We start from the raw sequence: 16,109 nt of genomic DNA on the forward strand, positions 1-16,109 counted from the left end.
TAAACTGATAGTACGTTGATAGTTATGATAACCTTAAACTTAGCATCAAGTTATCAACTACCATACAATTAGGATATTAATATCTTGGGTAAGATAAAAAAAAATGAGATCTTCTAAAAGTTAATCATCTTCTTCTTAAAAAAAACTTTTCTCCTCTGTTCCCAACAAAAAAGCATTAAATAACATTTATTATCTCATCGTTGTTTATAATTCTCTATCCAAATTATAATTCTCATTGTTGTTTATAATATATTTATAATTAAGGGACTAAAAGTGATAATAAATTTAAAGTTGAGAATTCAAATGAATTAAATAACAATAAAAGAGCTAAAAAATTATTGAAACAGGAGAGCTAAAATAAGTATTAAACCTTAAAAATAATAGATAGTATGAATTAAACATGGTGATATCACTTGTAATCCAAGGACGTGGTTAATGGTTAATGGCTGGTCAGCTGAACGTTGACAAATCTGCTCATAGCTTTCTTCTTGGAAAATGTTGAATTGAACTTCTTTGTCAAGAAAAGTAGATTCACTGTTTCTGATTATTTTATATTCTTTTATTTTTGTATTATTCAACACGTTAAATTATATTAAAGTCTTGAGTTTCATATGAAATTTTCAACTATTAAATTCAAACCTATCACACGTTAAATTAGACGAATTTATAAATTTTTAATGATATAAACAGATTATTAATTTAAAATTTTCAAAGACGATTACTCCAATTACTCTATTCGATTCTGTCCATCGTATGTTGATGTTCATGAAAGCAAGTTAGGTTTTTTTTTAACAGAGTTAAGTAAAACTCTTAAATTAAAGTAGCCAAGAACATTGCCCTTCGTCAATAGGACCAATGTCTTCATCAAATTATTTGAAACCATCTCAGCAAATACAATACACTCTTAAAGCTATTCAATTTCTACAAGTCCATTGTCAGATTCTTCGAGCCAGCTTCCTCTTCAGTAACCGTTTCGCCTTCCATTCATGGATGCCATCAACAATCGTGACAAACCAATTTGGTTCACGTTTTCGAAAAGTGAAACATAACATAGCTACTCCGAATGGCATTCCACAGCCGTAACCTGTTAGCAATGCTTTCCAAAATTCACTTTCATCATTAGACTTTGACGGCGGCGGCGGAGGCGGTGGTGACAATGACGGAGGTGAAAGTTGACCGTCCAAGATGAAATTAGGAATCTGCAATAGTGGATTTCCCAGGAAGGATTCTTTCCCGAATGTTGCCAATTGTCCCGTTACTGGAATTCTACCAGCAATGAATGGATTGAACGAAATGTTGAAGTTGCTTAGGTCAGTCAACTTACTAAGCTCCTCAGGAAATATGCCTGAAAAATTGTTTTGTGACAAATCAAGATCCTGTAAGCATTTGATGTTTCCTATTTCCGTCGGAATTCGGCCTGAAAATCTGTTCCCGGAAACGTTTAGGACTAGAAGCGACAGCTTCTCCAGCTCTATAGGCATTTCCCCACTGAATTCATTGGAACCAAAATCTAACACACTCAAATGTTGCATCTCACCAATATCTGAAGGGATATCGCCTGTAATTTGATTCCCACTAAGCTGAAGAAAACCTGAGACCATGTATTCCCGAACCAGTGAGCCTCCGGCGCAGATTTGGAAAAAACCATATCCTTTAAGCAATCGATCCCATATGCTTCTACAAGTCTTCATGGTAAAAATTGTGTACACAAAACGCAAAGGTGAGTAGTCCATGTTTAGCAACCTCTTAGCGACCAAGCACTCCGTAGGACCGACATTCATCAGCTTTCTTTTCCGATTTGATTCAAATGTCGGATTCGGATTTCTTCCGATATTTGTCAAATCGAGAGGGAATTTCCCGGAAAGTTGGTTGTTAGCAAGGTTTAGCCATAATAGGCTGGTGCAGTTTCCAAGTTCAAGGGGGATTTCGCCCGTCAATGAGTTGTTTGCGAGCATTAGCCACAGTAGGGATCTCAAGTTTCCGAGGGAAGCTGGGATCGATCCGGAGAGGCCATTGAAGGAGAGATCAAGGACTTGTAGATTTGACAAGTCCCCATACTCAAATGGTATGTCGCCGGTAAATTGATTGTAGGCTAAGATTAAGAACTCCAAGCCTAGTATTCGAGAGATCTCAACAGGTAACCCCCCAGAAAAGTTATTGTAACTTAGATCAAGTCGAGACATATTCGTTAGCTTGTGAATCCCAGAAGAAAGTAAGCCATCTGTGTATGAATTTCCATGAAGTGCAAGAGATTTCAACCATTTGAATCTCCCAAAAATCTCTTGTACTTCTCCACCAAAACTGTTCTTGCTCAAATCCAGTAAGGCCAAATTCTTAAGGTTCAAAAGAGATTCAGGAATCACTCTAGAAAAACGATTGTTCCCCAATAGTAAGCCTTCCAAGGTCGAAACTGATCCCAGCACTGAGGGAATTGGCCCTGAAAAGTCGTTTCCCCACAGATTCAGGGTGACCAAATTCTTGCAATTCGAAATCTCAACCGGAACTTCACCATGGAACTTGTTTTCTGATAAATCCAATACCTGCAAACTACAATTCTCCTTAAAGCATGATGCTGTGACTGATTCTGTAACATAGTTTCCAGAAAGTGAAAACTCAATTAGCCTTGCAAACCCTGTCCAAATGTTACCACCAAAACTGTTGGAACTCAAGTCCAGATACTGCAAATTCGAGCACCCATCGAAGTAATCGAGTCGACCAGAGAAACTATTCCCCGAAAGATTTGCAACAACTAGTCTATGGCAAAATTCTGGGAGACTAAACTTAACCTCCCCCTGGAACCGATTAGTGGACAAATCAAGCTTCTCTAAACTGGTCAATCCAGTCAAGTTCAACTCACCTTCGAGGATATTGTGTGATAAGTTGAGGTACATCAGGTTGTGGCATCGATTCAAATCGTCAAGAACCGGTCCATTCAGTGTGTTTTTTGAGAGATCAAGATATTGAAGTTCAGTTAAGGCTGAGAAGTTGTTGAATATATTCCCCGAAATCTTGCTGTCCGAAAGGTCTAATCCAATGATTCTTGCCCCGCCATTAGAGCACAAGACTCCATGCCAATCACATGGATTTGAGCTCCTTTGGTTCCACTCCACGTATCTTCCTCGATTCACTCGGTTTTGTTCTTCAATAAAAGATTTCAGGTGCATCAACACTTCTTTGTCTCCGTCTAGTGAAAAACTCCCTGAAACAGCAGCAGCAAAAGCTGCAAATCTAAAGCACTTGTAATTTCATCAAACATAAATGGATCACTAGGGATACAATTGTTCAAGATAAGAGTAACAAAGCTGTTATGAATTAAAAGAAGCTAAACGGGTTTGCACCTGTAATAAGGATTAAGAACATTGGGGTTATGAACGTGGAACACCGTGAGTCAGCTTTGCCTTCTAACAACATGGTCTTCTTCTTCTGGCATGAAAATCTGGGCTTATGTTAAATTATTAAGTTCTTTAAAGGAGAAACAGGTAACTGTGACATAAGGCATGGGCCCCAATTTTTTTTTCCGGACCTGCCCTTCAATTTTGGGAACCATATTAATTGTCCTTCCGTTCAACCGCCGTCAGATTTGAACGAGTCTTTGGCCTTGGGGGCTAATGCCCTCTCCTTGTAATTAATTATTTTAATTCACACTATTTTTAGAAACAGGAAAAATATTGAATGTTTAGATTATATTTAACTAAATAAAATTTAGAGAAAATCGCCTCAGTGACCAAAAAAAAGTTATAATATACGATTTTAACCAACTTTTTTTGGATTTGCCAAAATGACCAACAAAATCGCAACGCGAAATAAAAATCGCAACGCGATCCCCAGAATCGCAAATCAGTTTCCAAAATCGCAACGCGATTCTTGAAAATCGCAATGCGATAGTACAAATTCGCATTGCGATTTTCCAAAATCGCAACGCGAATATGAAAATCGCAACGCGAACACATAAATCGCAACGCGTATCCGTAAATCGCAACGTGTATCCGTAAATCGCAACGCGTATGGGTAAATCGCAATGCGTATCCGTATATCGCAACGCGTATCGGTAAATCGCAACGATAATACATAAAATCGCAACGCGTATCCGTAAATCGCAACGCGATATTTAAAGCGCCATTATAATCGCTACGCGTATTTTATTTTCAAATTACAAAAACGAATATTAAGACAAAATCCCGTAATCGCAACTCATAACCTAAAACCTAAAATCACAACTCAGTCCCATCTCCATCTCTCACTCTCTACGGCGAAGAAATCCGTCCCCATCTCCGAAGATTTCCGTCCCCATCTCCGGCGAAATCCCTCACAACCATTCACGGTCAGAAATCCCTCACAATATTCAGAAATGGAAAATCAACCTCCGAGGGTTAGTTTTTTTAATTATTTTTATTTTGAAATGTTTGCATTATTTTAGGTTTTTCATATTGAAACTGATGATAAGTTTACTGGTCATTTCAATAATAGATTAACCATTTCACTTAGATTTCATTTCGCGTTACGATTCTGTCGTTGCGATTTTCATTTCGCGTTGCTATTCTCTCGTTGCGATTTTCAAGTTAGTATTTGTCTTTGTCTTTGTTCTGTCTTTTGGTTGAAGTAATGCAATCCATTCAAGTTTCAATTTGCAGAAGAGTCGCAACGAGATAAATGAAAATCGCAACGAGAGAATGACTGTCGCAACGAGAGAAATGAAAATCGCAACGAGAGAATCGCAACGCGATATGAAAATCGCAACGAGAGAATCGCAACGCGAAACCAAAATCGCATTGCGATTTTCATTTCGCGTTGCGATTCTCTCGTTGCGATTTTCATTTCGCGTTGCGATTCTCTCGTTGCGATTGTCATTTCGCGTTGCGATTATCTCGTTGCGATTTTCATTTCAACCAAAAGACAAAACAGTGTTGCAAATTTTAGTTTCAAGAATAAACTACTACTTTTTATGTTTATTGTTTTTGGTATATCTTCACAGTGTAGTTTTTGGTATATCTAACTTGGTATGTTTATTGTTTTTGTAGAAATTTTTTTCGGCTCAATTGACCTTGAGAAATAAAGTCAGCCTGGCCACTACAATTGCTTCGAAGCTTTCACCTGCTCAAAGACAATTGTTTGAGGAAACCTGCTTCGGGCCATGGCTGAGAGTACAGCATCCGGGTGGAGATGCTAATTTGACCCATTTGTGGCTTCATACCATGACATCAAATCTACCCGACAGTATACAACGTGGTGAGGAAGAGATATGGTTTCATTTTCCACCAGCGTATACTTGTTTTGGGCGGAAGTAGTTCTGCTTAATCACTGGTCTACGATTCGGACACGATGATGTAGGCCGGTACACTCGTCATATCGCCCGCCCATCATGGTTATCCCGGGTTTTTCCGGATGAGTCAATGGAGAAGCCGAACCTACATGTCGACGACCTGAAGAAATTGTTTAATAAGAAAGCTGGTTTCACTCAGATGGATGACGTCGATGTTGTCCGAGTATGCCTTCTACTACTTGTGTATGCCGGCTTTTTAGGCAGAGAGGCCAGACAACCTATTCATCGGGAGCTAATAATATTGGTAGAGGACCTGAATGCATGGAATCTGTTTCCGTGGGGTTCGTATATATGGAAAGCTACCTGGACTAAGTTGTCGTCTGCCTTTGATGACCGCAAAAGTTTGCGGGGCGATGGGTCCAAATACACTTTGTCAGGCTTTGTTTGGGCCTTTAAGGTAAGAATTTCTATATAATGTTTCTAAAATTATAATTAATTATTTAACAATTACTAATTTTGTTATTATATTGTTTGTAGATTTGGATATTCGAGGCTTTCCCCAGCATGCGTACATATGCAATAAAACGTCAAATGATATTCCCAGGGCTATTTCCTGGAAGAGGAAAACTCTGTTGGATTGGGAAGACTTAATACCATATGCGAAAATAAATAATGTAAGTTAACACAAATACTTTCATATAATATAAACAAGTTATTAATAGTAGACGTTTAACTTTGTTTGAGTTTTTATATTTTAGGAGGCCAACATTCCATTACAAAGACTGACACCCACGGAGGAAGAGCTTGCCACTGATTGGTGGCAAGCTAGTCAGAGTTTTTTTGATGGCACGGATGATGAGCAGCATCCACTTCCTCCAATTCGAGAGCCATCACCTCACCTAGAGCCATCACCCGATCGACCCGACTATACACCTCTAGAACGAGAGCCATCACCTATCCCGTCACATCATCGAGCCTCTTCTCCACCATCACCTCATGATAGGCGACCGGCAAAGATGCCACGACTCCTATCTCCCTGTTCTCCACCTCCACCTCAACGGGATGAGTCAAGGGAGTTACGTGATGAGGTCAATGCCTTGCGTGAGGAGATCGGTACTCTACGCGATAACGATGGTGCATGGCGTGTGGAGGTGTCAACTTTACGTGGTGAGGTTGCCGCTCTACGTGAGATGATAGTATCATTGCAGAATGAGGTTCATACTCTACGCAACGAGGTAAGTTTAAGATTTTCCATATTTAACTTAATGATAAATTTACTCGTAATTTCACTTAGATTAGCCATTTCACTTAGATTGCTTAGTAAATTTATTCGGTTGCTGCCAATTCTGCTAAACTGTGTATTCTTTAACACTGTGAAATAGTATTTGTCTTTGTTTTGTCTTTTGGTTGAAAGTAAATTTGTTCGGTTGCTGCCAATTCTGCTAAACTGTGTATTCTTTAACACTGTGAAATAGTATTTGTCTTTGTTTTGTCTTTTGGTTGAAAGTAAATTTGTTCGGTTGCTGCCAATTCTGCTAAACTGTGTATTCTTTAACACTGTGAAATAGTATTTGTCTTTGTTTTGTATTTTGGTTGAAGTAATGCAATCCATTCAAGTTTCAATTTGCAGAAGAAGAAATAGTTTACTTTCGCAACACGAAACTTAAAATCGCAACGCGAAATAAAAATCGCAACGACAGAATCGCAACGCGAAACCAAAATCGCAACGACAAGATCGCAACGCGAAACCAAAATCGCATTGCGATTTTCATTTCGCGTTGCGATTCTTTCGTTGCGATTTTCATTTCGCATTGCGATTCTGTCGTTGCGATTTTCATTTCGCGTTGCGATTTTGGTTTCGCGTTGCGATTTTAAGTTTCGTGTTGCGAAAGTAAACTATTTCTTCTTCTGCAAATTGAAACTTGAATGGATTGCATTACTTCAACCAATAGACAAAACAAAGACAAATACTAACTTCAGGGTATTAGTTTGAAACATATTTTTCTTTGTTATCTGATGCATTTTGTGAACTATGATAGAATAATGACTTGGGTGAATACAATGCAAGTTTGAAACATATTTGTCTTTGTTTCACTGTTTAAATATCATGTCTGTTTATTTACTGATTTTTGTATTTAATTATTTAGCGGCCCGATAGAGTGGATGCTTTACGTCGGGTTATGCTTGCACGACGGAGTTCACGCATCAGACAGCGTGCACGTGCTATTAAGTCTCCGTACACCCCAATAGTGCGAAGACACCGTAAGAAGAAGCCCGACTCGCCTGTCATCCCTCAAGAGTCCACTCCTATCGTTGAAGAGGCCCCCCCTATCATTCCTCGAGAGTCCCCTCCCACCGTTCAAGAGGCCACAGTCATCATTGAAGAGGTCCCTCCCACCATTCAAGAGCCCGATTCACATGGCGTCATATGTAGGCTTCTTGAGAAACCCTCTGACGTGCCGGACATGATGGATTCAAGTTGGCTCTCGTATGAGTTACCGGCCAGTACCATACCGGTATCTGAAGAGGAGAGGGAACAACTACCGGACACAATTCTGGATAACACCCTTTGGGCTAAGACCGCTGTTGATTTTTATCTACATGAGCAGAGCTAGGGGTGTTTCACTGACATATGCAAGCTCACCGATGATATCTATTTGTTGCTTGATCGGTCTTGGTGGGGCGTATTATTAGGGGTCGAAGACAATGTCTATTTCGATGGGGGGGTAAGTCTTATATTTTTCTTATATTTCAATTTGATTAATTTTTTTTAAAATTTATGTAAGTCACTAATATATGTCTTTTTTTGTAAAACAGCATATCGATGCGTGGGTGACACGTCTTCTAATAATAAGAAAACTTAAGAAAAATAAAAATATACGATATACAATTATGCCGACGTCTTTTCACGCCGTTCACTTGAAGAATGCACGAGATGAATCATTTGATTTGGGCAATGGACAAGCTAAACTTTATCCTGCATGGTGGGAGGTCGATAAGGTTAGTATTTATTTTAGATTGAGTTTAAAGGTTTTATGAAATAAGTGCGCAAATGAATGAATTATTACTTATGATTGCAGGTGTTTATCCCTGTTTGGAACGTAAACATTGGATTCTCGTCGAGCTTCAGCTCCCATCCCTTAAGACAATAATGTATGACAGCATGATAAATTACATATCATTGGCTGATTTAAGAGATGTTATTAAGGGATGGAGCTCTCATTTGGCTAAATTCTTGGATGCGATCAATTATTGGACTCGTTCTGGAAACAAGAAGCCAAAGAAGCTCAATATTACAGTTATTAGAGACGAGACCGCGCCACAACAAACGAGCGGAGCCAGAGGAGATTGTGGTCCTCTCGTATGCTTGGCGTTGGAGCGTTTGACGACGGGAAGCATCAAGTATCTACCTCCCACCGATAGAGATAAAGCTGCAGTAGGCTTGTGGTTTCGGCATTATATGGCTAAATCGATATATACGAGACGCTGCCTACCTGCATCCGCGTTATAAAAATGTCCATAAACAATTGGTAAGTTTATATACTTTTGGTTTGAAAATGTTTGGTTAAGTACCTAGAATTCAATAATTTGCTGTTTGTAGGTTTTAGATGTGTAGAAAGTGTTGTTTGAGCAAATGTTTGGTTTCTGCAGGTTAATCTCAGAAGTGAACTGCGTGAAAATGATGTATGGCTGCAAAAGTTGATTCAATAGTTTAATTGATTGTTTTTTGATTGTTTAATTGATTTGTAAAAGTTGATTCAATAGTAGATGATCGGAAATAAGAATTATTGCTTATTTTTTGATTGTTTAATTGATTTGTAAAAGATGATTTGTAAAAGTTGATTTGTGTAATTGATGCGAACATAATTCTTATTTGTGCTTGTTTAATTGATTGAAATGTAATGGTTGATTTTGTTGATTTCAATCTGCATTATGTTGAAGGCAAAAATGACTATCGCAATGCGAAATGAAAATAGCAATGCGAAATGAAAATCGCAACGAGATAATCGCAATGCGAAATGAAAATCGCAATGCGGAAATGAAAATCGCAACGAGAGAATCGCAATGCGTTTATAATTTCGCATTGCGATTCTCTCGTTGCGATTTTCATTTCGCATTGCGATTTTCATTTCGCATTGCGATTCTCTCGTTGCGATTTTCATTTCGCATTGCGATTTTCATTTCGCATTGCGATTCTCTCGTTGCGATTTTCATTTCGCATTGCGATTTTCATTTCGCATTGCGATTCTCTCGTTGCGATTTTCATTTCCGCATTGCGATTTTCATGTTGGGATTTTCATTTCGCGTTGCGATTGTAATTTCCGTGTTAAGTCAAAATGGTTGGCCTGAGTCATTAATTCAACTGAAAATGTTAAAAGTTCACACATAAAATCCACATAATACAACGTTTGCATTTAAAAATCACCTAAGTTAACAGTCCCAAAAGGTGAAGCCAATTGTGATTGGGATTTTAAAGATGATTGCCTTTTGCTTGACACCATATGAGCTTTGGATTTTGATGAGGATCCATATTTTGGTAGAGGAAAAGATGATTTTGATGGCACTGGTGATCCACATGTCAACCTTGTATGACCACTTTCCTTGCACCGACTACATGTCGATCTCTTCTTCTCTTCACCCTTAGACGGTATACGATCGTGACTTTTTGGTCGGCCAGGTAGCCTTCTGTCCATGGCTGGTGGCAAAACTGTTTGTAAGTCATCTGGTATGTCCCACTCAGAAGGATGTGGAATAGGGTAGACAATCTCGGCATAAGTCTGTCGATAAACTTCTGTAGTGTAGCAATCCATAGCGTATGCGCTTGAATCATCTTGGTTTAAATGAAGAGCAACTTTTATAACATGGCCACACGGATAACTAGATGTTTGCCATTTCATACAACTACACGTCTTTGCATTTAGATCGACTAGCCCATTTAAGTTATTATCCAGTACTTGAAACAAAGTGTTTGAACATGGTTCAACTCTCCATGACGTTGACTTCACAACACGTTTCGTTATCTTTTTTTCAGTCCATGGTGTAACACGATGTTCCAATGTTCCTGTAAATTTAAATAAACAATACTTAGTAAAATATAAATATGATAAGTTACGAATTCAAAGAAATAATACCTGCATGGTTTCTTTTCTTGTAGTACCACTGTTGAATAGAGGCTCGAAAAAACTCCATTAACATAGTAATGGGTAATTTCCGGGAATGACGACTTAGAGCGTTGATTGATTCTGCACTATTAGACGTCATGAAACCATATCTTGCTCCAAGTTGATGTACTCTTGACCATCTTTCAAACCCGACATCTTCTAGTGTTTGAGCACACTGAGGCAAAACACGTCTTAAACAATTTATATGCTTATTGAAATCCACTTCCCGATAAGCTTTTACAGCCTTCCAGTATGTCCATTTGTGCTTTTTATACCAGCAGACCTTGATTTTAGATTTCTATACAAATGAACACCACAAAGTCCATGAAAAGCATCTGGGAAACACCTTCTAACAGCGTTGTCAATTGAGTTTGCCCTATCGGATATGATTGTCAGATTGCTAATAGGACCTATGCAATCCCTAAGATGCCCCATAAACCATGTCCATGAATCAGAGGTTTCAGATTTGCCAACCCCGTAAGCTATTGGCAATATCCCATTGTTAGCATCCATGGCTACTGCTAATAAGTTTAGTCCAAGGTATCGACCTTTCAAATGTGCTCCGTCAACTATAATAACTGGGCGCATGCAAGTAATAAACGAACGAATCTACAAAATAATATACACAAGAAATATAATCATTTAAATGTGAAATGCATGTAACTAACAAAAATGAGTCAACAAAATTATATTGATTTACTAACCGTAGCACCAATGGCGATAAACAGCAACTCAAAGCGTCCATCTCTATCTGTTTTGATATGAGTTACCGACCCAGGATTTTTCAGCTTTAAATTGTGACAATAAGCCGGCAGTTGGGCAAACGATGCTTCTGGCGACCCCCTCAACAATTCCAAGGCATACATTTGGCTCTCCAAGCTTGAGAATATGATATACTAATCTTGAACCGAGCATTCATGTCAGTCATAATTTCATGTCCCCGATATACCCTGCCATTCAAAACATTAACTCAGCCAGAAAACCACCCAACCCTTTTTGTTTGCCTGTCAATGGTGAGGAAAAACTTGGGTTCTTGAACATGTATGTTTATCAATAAAAGTCCTAACTTGAAACATTTCGCAATCTTTTATTCTCTTTGCAATCATACGCCACGTACAGTTTTTGTCAATCATACACCTTGTTTCGAAACGATCTTTGCTTGATTTGTTAACTTTTAGTTGATAGCCATCTTCCACACATTTCGTATACAAAGCTATCTTCAAGTCTTCCTTTGTATCAAAACAATCATCTTTCTTGATACGAATAACTTTTGTGTAACAATCAACTGCTTTCTTTACCAACTCTTCTTCCGGTATCTGAAGTAATTCTGGCATATTCCAGTTATACGCCCGTGGCATTTTCTTTTCTTCGGGGACTTTTTCTTCTTCTTTTTCTTCTTCAGGATTATATGAATTACAGAATGGATGTTCAACATGTTCATTCACAGTCGTAACTTCCTCCTCATTATCATCAACAATATCTTCTTCGGCAACGGCTGTTTCATCATCAAAATTTGGGTATTGACCAATATCAAAATCATTACACGCAGGGTCTGTTTCTTCTTCTGAAACATCATCAAAATCCGTGTATTGACCAATATTAAAGTCCGAATATTGACCAAGACCAAATTTCGAATACTGACTAGTACTCACAATTTTTTCTGTTGGCTCATCATCGTCTAACTGATCAATACGAAAACCGGAATTTGGTGCTGAAAGTTGATTGGGATTTGGATTAGAGAAAGGTTGTGGGTTTTGAGAAAAACTTAGTTGATTACTACCCGTTACTGACCCAACAATACTACTTCTAGTTTCAACAACATACAATGTAACATCATCTTGTGAAACACTAATGTAAGCAATGAATCGTTCAACATCTTCATTGTCGGTTAACAAATAAACTTTACCATTTCTCTGATAAGATAGCCTAAATCCACTTAGGGGCTCTAAATTCAATTTATTTGAAACACGTAGCATTAGAGTTTCATAAGTTAACTTTTGTAAAGACAATTTTAGTTGAAGATTCATGGGTAAAGGCATATATTGTAAAACACCATGAACATTATCCCATGACCCTCCAAAACACAAATCTATCCAAACATGATCAACATTAGATGATTTCATGGTTGTAAATTAATTTACTAAACAGACGAGCTGCGAAACTAAAACCTGTTGCCGGATTGGGAAGGATGTCGTTGGATATAGGAACGGATGTCGCCGGAGAGAGTGATAGATGGAGATGGAATGAGTTGCGATTTAGGGATTTAGTTTATGATTTCAGTGTTATATACCCAAAATTTCAGTGTTGTGATTTACAGATTCTCGTTGCGATTTACGGATTATCGTTGCGATTTACAGATTCTCGTTGCGATTTACGGATTATCGTTGCGATTTACGGATACGCGTTGCGATATACGGATACGCATTGCGATTTACCCATACGCGTTGCGATTTACGGATACGCGTTGCGATTTATGTGTTCGCGTTGCGATTTTCATATTCGCGTTGCGATTTTGGAAAATCGCAATGCGAATTTGTACTATCGCATTGCGATTTTCAAGAATCGCGTTGCGATTTTGGAAACTGATTTGCGATTCTGGGGATCGCGTTGCGATTTTTATTTCGCGTTGCGATTTTGTTGGTCATTTTGGCAAATCCAAAAAAAGTTGGTTAAAATCGTATATTATAACTTTTTTTGGGTCACTGAGGCGATTTTCTCATTATTAACTATGACAATCATTTAAATATGTCATTCTAATTATAAGTAATTATACATGATTATATTTTAAAGTGGATCATTTGATCAATATAGTCACTTAGGACACTAATCAAATGACAACTCTCTGAAAATACAAAGTCACTCGAAGTTTCCCTTAATCATTCTCCTATATGATTTTAACAACTAAATCTTACGAGTGATAGTTGTATATCTACAAACTGATAGTACGTTAACAGTTATGATGACCTTAGACCTGGCATCAAGTCATCAACTACCATACAATTAGGATATTAATATATTGGGTAAGATAAAAAATGAGATCTTTTGAAAGTCAATCATCTTCGGAAAAAAAAAACTTTTCTCCTCTCTTCCCAACAAAAAATAACTTATTAACAATTATTATCTCATCGTTTATAATTCTCTATCCAAATTACAAGAGGTAAATCATCTCAAGGTAAATTAAACTTATTTCATCAATGTATACAAATATAATTATTAGACTTCTAAACACACTTTTAATATACGTTTATAATTTCAAAAGGGTTTAATATCTAAAATTATTATGTTATTTTAGTAAAATTATAGTTTTTCTTCATTCTTTTTACTATTTTATCGGTTTGTTTAGTCCTTCGACTTTTAGTTTACTATCACTTTTAGCTTTTGAGTGGTTTATTTTCTGAGAAATATTGTGACTCAATCAAGTTTAACCCCGTATATAGCAATAAATTGGAAGTTGAGAATTAAAATGAATTAAATAACAATAAAAGAGTAAAAATATTATTAAAACAGGAGAGCTAAAATAAGTATTAAACCTTAAAAATAATAGATAGTATGAATTAAACATGGTGATATCACTTATAATCCAAGGACGTTGTTAATGGTCAATGGCTGGTCAACTGAACGTTTAAAAATCTGCTCATAGCTTTCTTCTTGGAAAATGTTGAATTGAACTTCTTTGTCAAGAAAAGTAGATCCACTGTTTCTGATTATTTTATATTCTTTTATTTTTGTATTATTCAACACGTTAAATTATATTAAAGTCTTGAGTTTCATATGAAATTTTCAACTATTAAATTCAAACCTATCACACTCCTTAGGTATAAATTGAATCCATACCATAAATTAAAGAGGCAAGTTAAACTCTACTGTAGCAATGCTAAATCTTATCAATAATAAGAAATTTAATATAAATTTAAAAAAATACAGGATGTGAAAGTAATCATATAAAAATTATCAAGATGTAAATTATATATTCAGTTGTCCACCTTTTCTATGGTTTTATTTTGATTATTTAATTATTTTAAAATCACATATAATGTTACATCTTTATTCCATTTTGGTCATTTATCGTTAAAAAAATAAAATTACTAACGTGATATTTTTTATTTTTTAATGATAATGTGCCTTTATTTAGCATCCTTCACATTTTCGTGAAATTTTGATTCGATCTGATTTTTCGATTTCAATACCGAACTTTATTGCTTTATAGCCTTTAACACAAATTTCGTACCGAAAATATGATTTCCATTAAATATTTTTCTTCCAAACTGTTCATTTACAGTCTAAAATATATAATTTTTATGTGATAAGAGATGAATTATTGAAACCATATGACGATATGTTTGATTCTTTGTGAATTGAACAACAACAACAACAACAAAACCCAATTCCCATATGTATGGGGTAAGGGGGAGGTAGGGTAGTAGGCTGCTCCCAACGCCAGGTTGAGAGTAGCTTCCGTGGAAGACCTCCGGCAGTCAGAAAATTAAAAATATAGATAAAATGCAGTGCATATATAAATAAATACATAGCTAAACAATATTCATATGCAGTCATTAAAATCATATGTGCATCTGTAACGGGAATTAATCCCTGCATAATAATCCCTGCGAAAGAATCTCTGCATATAGACAGAAACATAAGACCCGGCTAAATTTAAAAGAGGAAACATGAAGAGAATGATACACAGAAGTCAACGATAGCAAGCGCAGTTCTAATCCTTCATAAATACCAATAACAGAAACATATAAAAAGTAGAAGTCATGGAAAATACTACAAAGACATTAAAAGAAGACAGAGATGATACACCCTATAGATGTGACCCACACTACTCGACTACCCTAGTCTTTAGCCTCCATATTTTCCTATCAGAGGTCATGTCTTCGGTAAGGGCTAAATCCCTCAAATCAGATCTCAAGCAGTCTTCCCACTTCCGCCTTGGTCGTCCTTTCCTTCTGGCACCGTCGACTGTAATCGATTCTACCCTCCTGACCGCATCCGACGGTAGTCGTCTAAGGACATGCCCAAACCACCGTAGTCTTCCCTCCCTCAATTTTTCGGAAACAGACACCACCCCCAAGGACATCCTAATAGCAGAGTTAGTCGTCATATCCCATAGAGTCCTACCACATGTCCATCGAAGCATCCTCATTTTTGCGGCCTCAATCCTCCTTACGTGATCCTTCTTGGTTGCCCAACATTCTGATCCATACAACAGTGCTGGTCTTATTGCCATTCTATAAAATTTTCCCTTAAGTTTTAGAGGCACCTTCTTGTCACACAGAACTCCAGTAGCGGCCCTCCACTTTAGCCATCCCGCCTTTATACGGTGTGTAACGTCATCATCTACACCCCCATCTTTATGTATCATAGACCCTATATACTTGAAACAATCCTTTGAGGGGAGAACGTGTCCTTCTATGCATACTTCTACATCTTCATCGTTTTGGTTCCCATTGAAGTTTGAACATAAATACTCTGTCTTTTCAATATTGATCCTTAAACCTTTTTCTTTGTGAATTAAACTATGTGTTATATGATGTGCACATATAATGAATAAAAGATCATATGATAAAAAGGATTGACAATAATGCTAAATGTAAAGATGATGATATACATGTGCATGTGTGAATTTGATATATGAAATGATATATGTTTGTGCATGATAAAAGAATAATAAGTGTTCATGC

General features: G+C 37.1%; 1 protein-coding gene across 1 annotated transcript; it reads right to left on the reverse strand.

Moving 5' to 3' along the window:
- Nucleotides 1-865: 865 nt before the first annotated feature.
- LOC120124920 (probable LRR receptor-like serine/threonine-protein kinase At1g74360) lies at nucleotides 866-3,422 on the reverse strand. The gene is made up of 2 exons (XM_039143477.1): nucleotides 3,339-3,422; nucleotides 866-3,220 (listed from the first exon to the last, which is right to left on the reverse strand). The coding sequence occupies exons 1-2, from the start codon at nucleotides 3,409-3,411 to the stop codon at nucleotides 936-938; spliced, it is 2,358 nt and encodes a 785-aa protein (XP_038999408.1). The 5' UTR covers nucleotides 3,412-3,422; the 3' UTR covers nucleotides 866-935.
- Between the last annotated feature and the right edge of the window lie 12,687 nt (nucleotides 3,423-16,109).

The sequence above is a fragment of the Hibiscus syriacus genome, unplaced genomic scaffold (genome assembly GCF_006381635.1).
Source record: "Hibiscus syriacus cultivar Baekdansim isolate YM2019G1 unplaced genomic scaffold, ASM638163v2 tig00110429_pilon, whole genome shotgun sequence".
NCBI lineage: Eukaryota > Viridiplantae > Streptophyta > Magnoliopsida > Malvales > Malvaceae > Hibiscus > Hibiscus syriacus.

Coding starts and splice junctions, on each gene's coding strand:
- LOC120124920 (XM_039143477.1), bottom strand. CDS start 3,411: ATGTTGTTAGAAGGCAAAGCTGACTCACGGTGTTCCACGTTCATAACC. Junction 3,221..3,338: donor GTTCTTAATCCTTATTACAG/GTGCAAACCCGT, acceptor TTAGATTTGCAG/CTTTTGCTGCTGCTGTTTCA.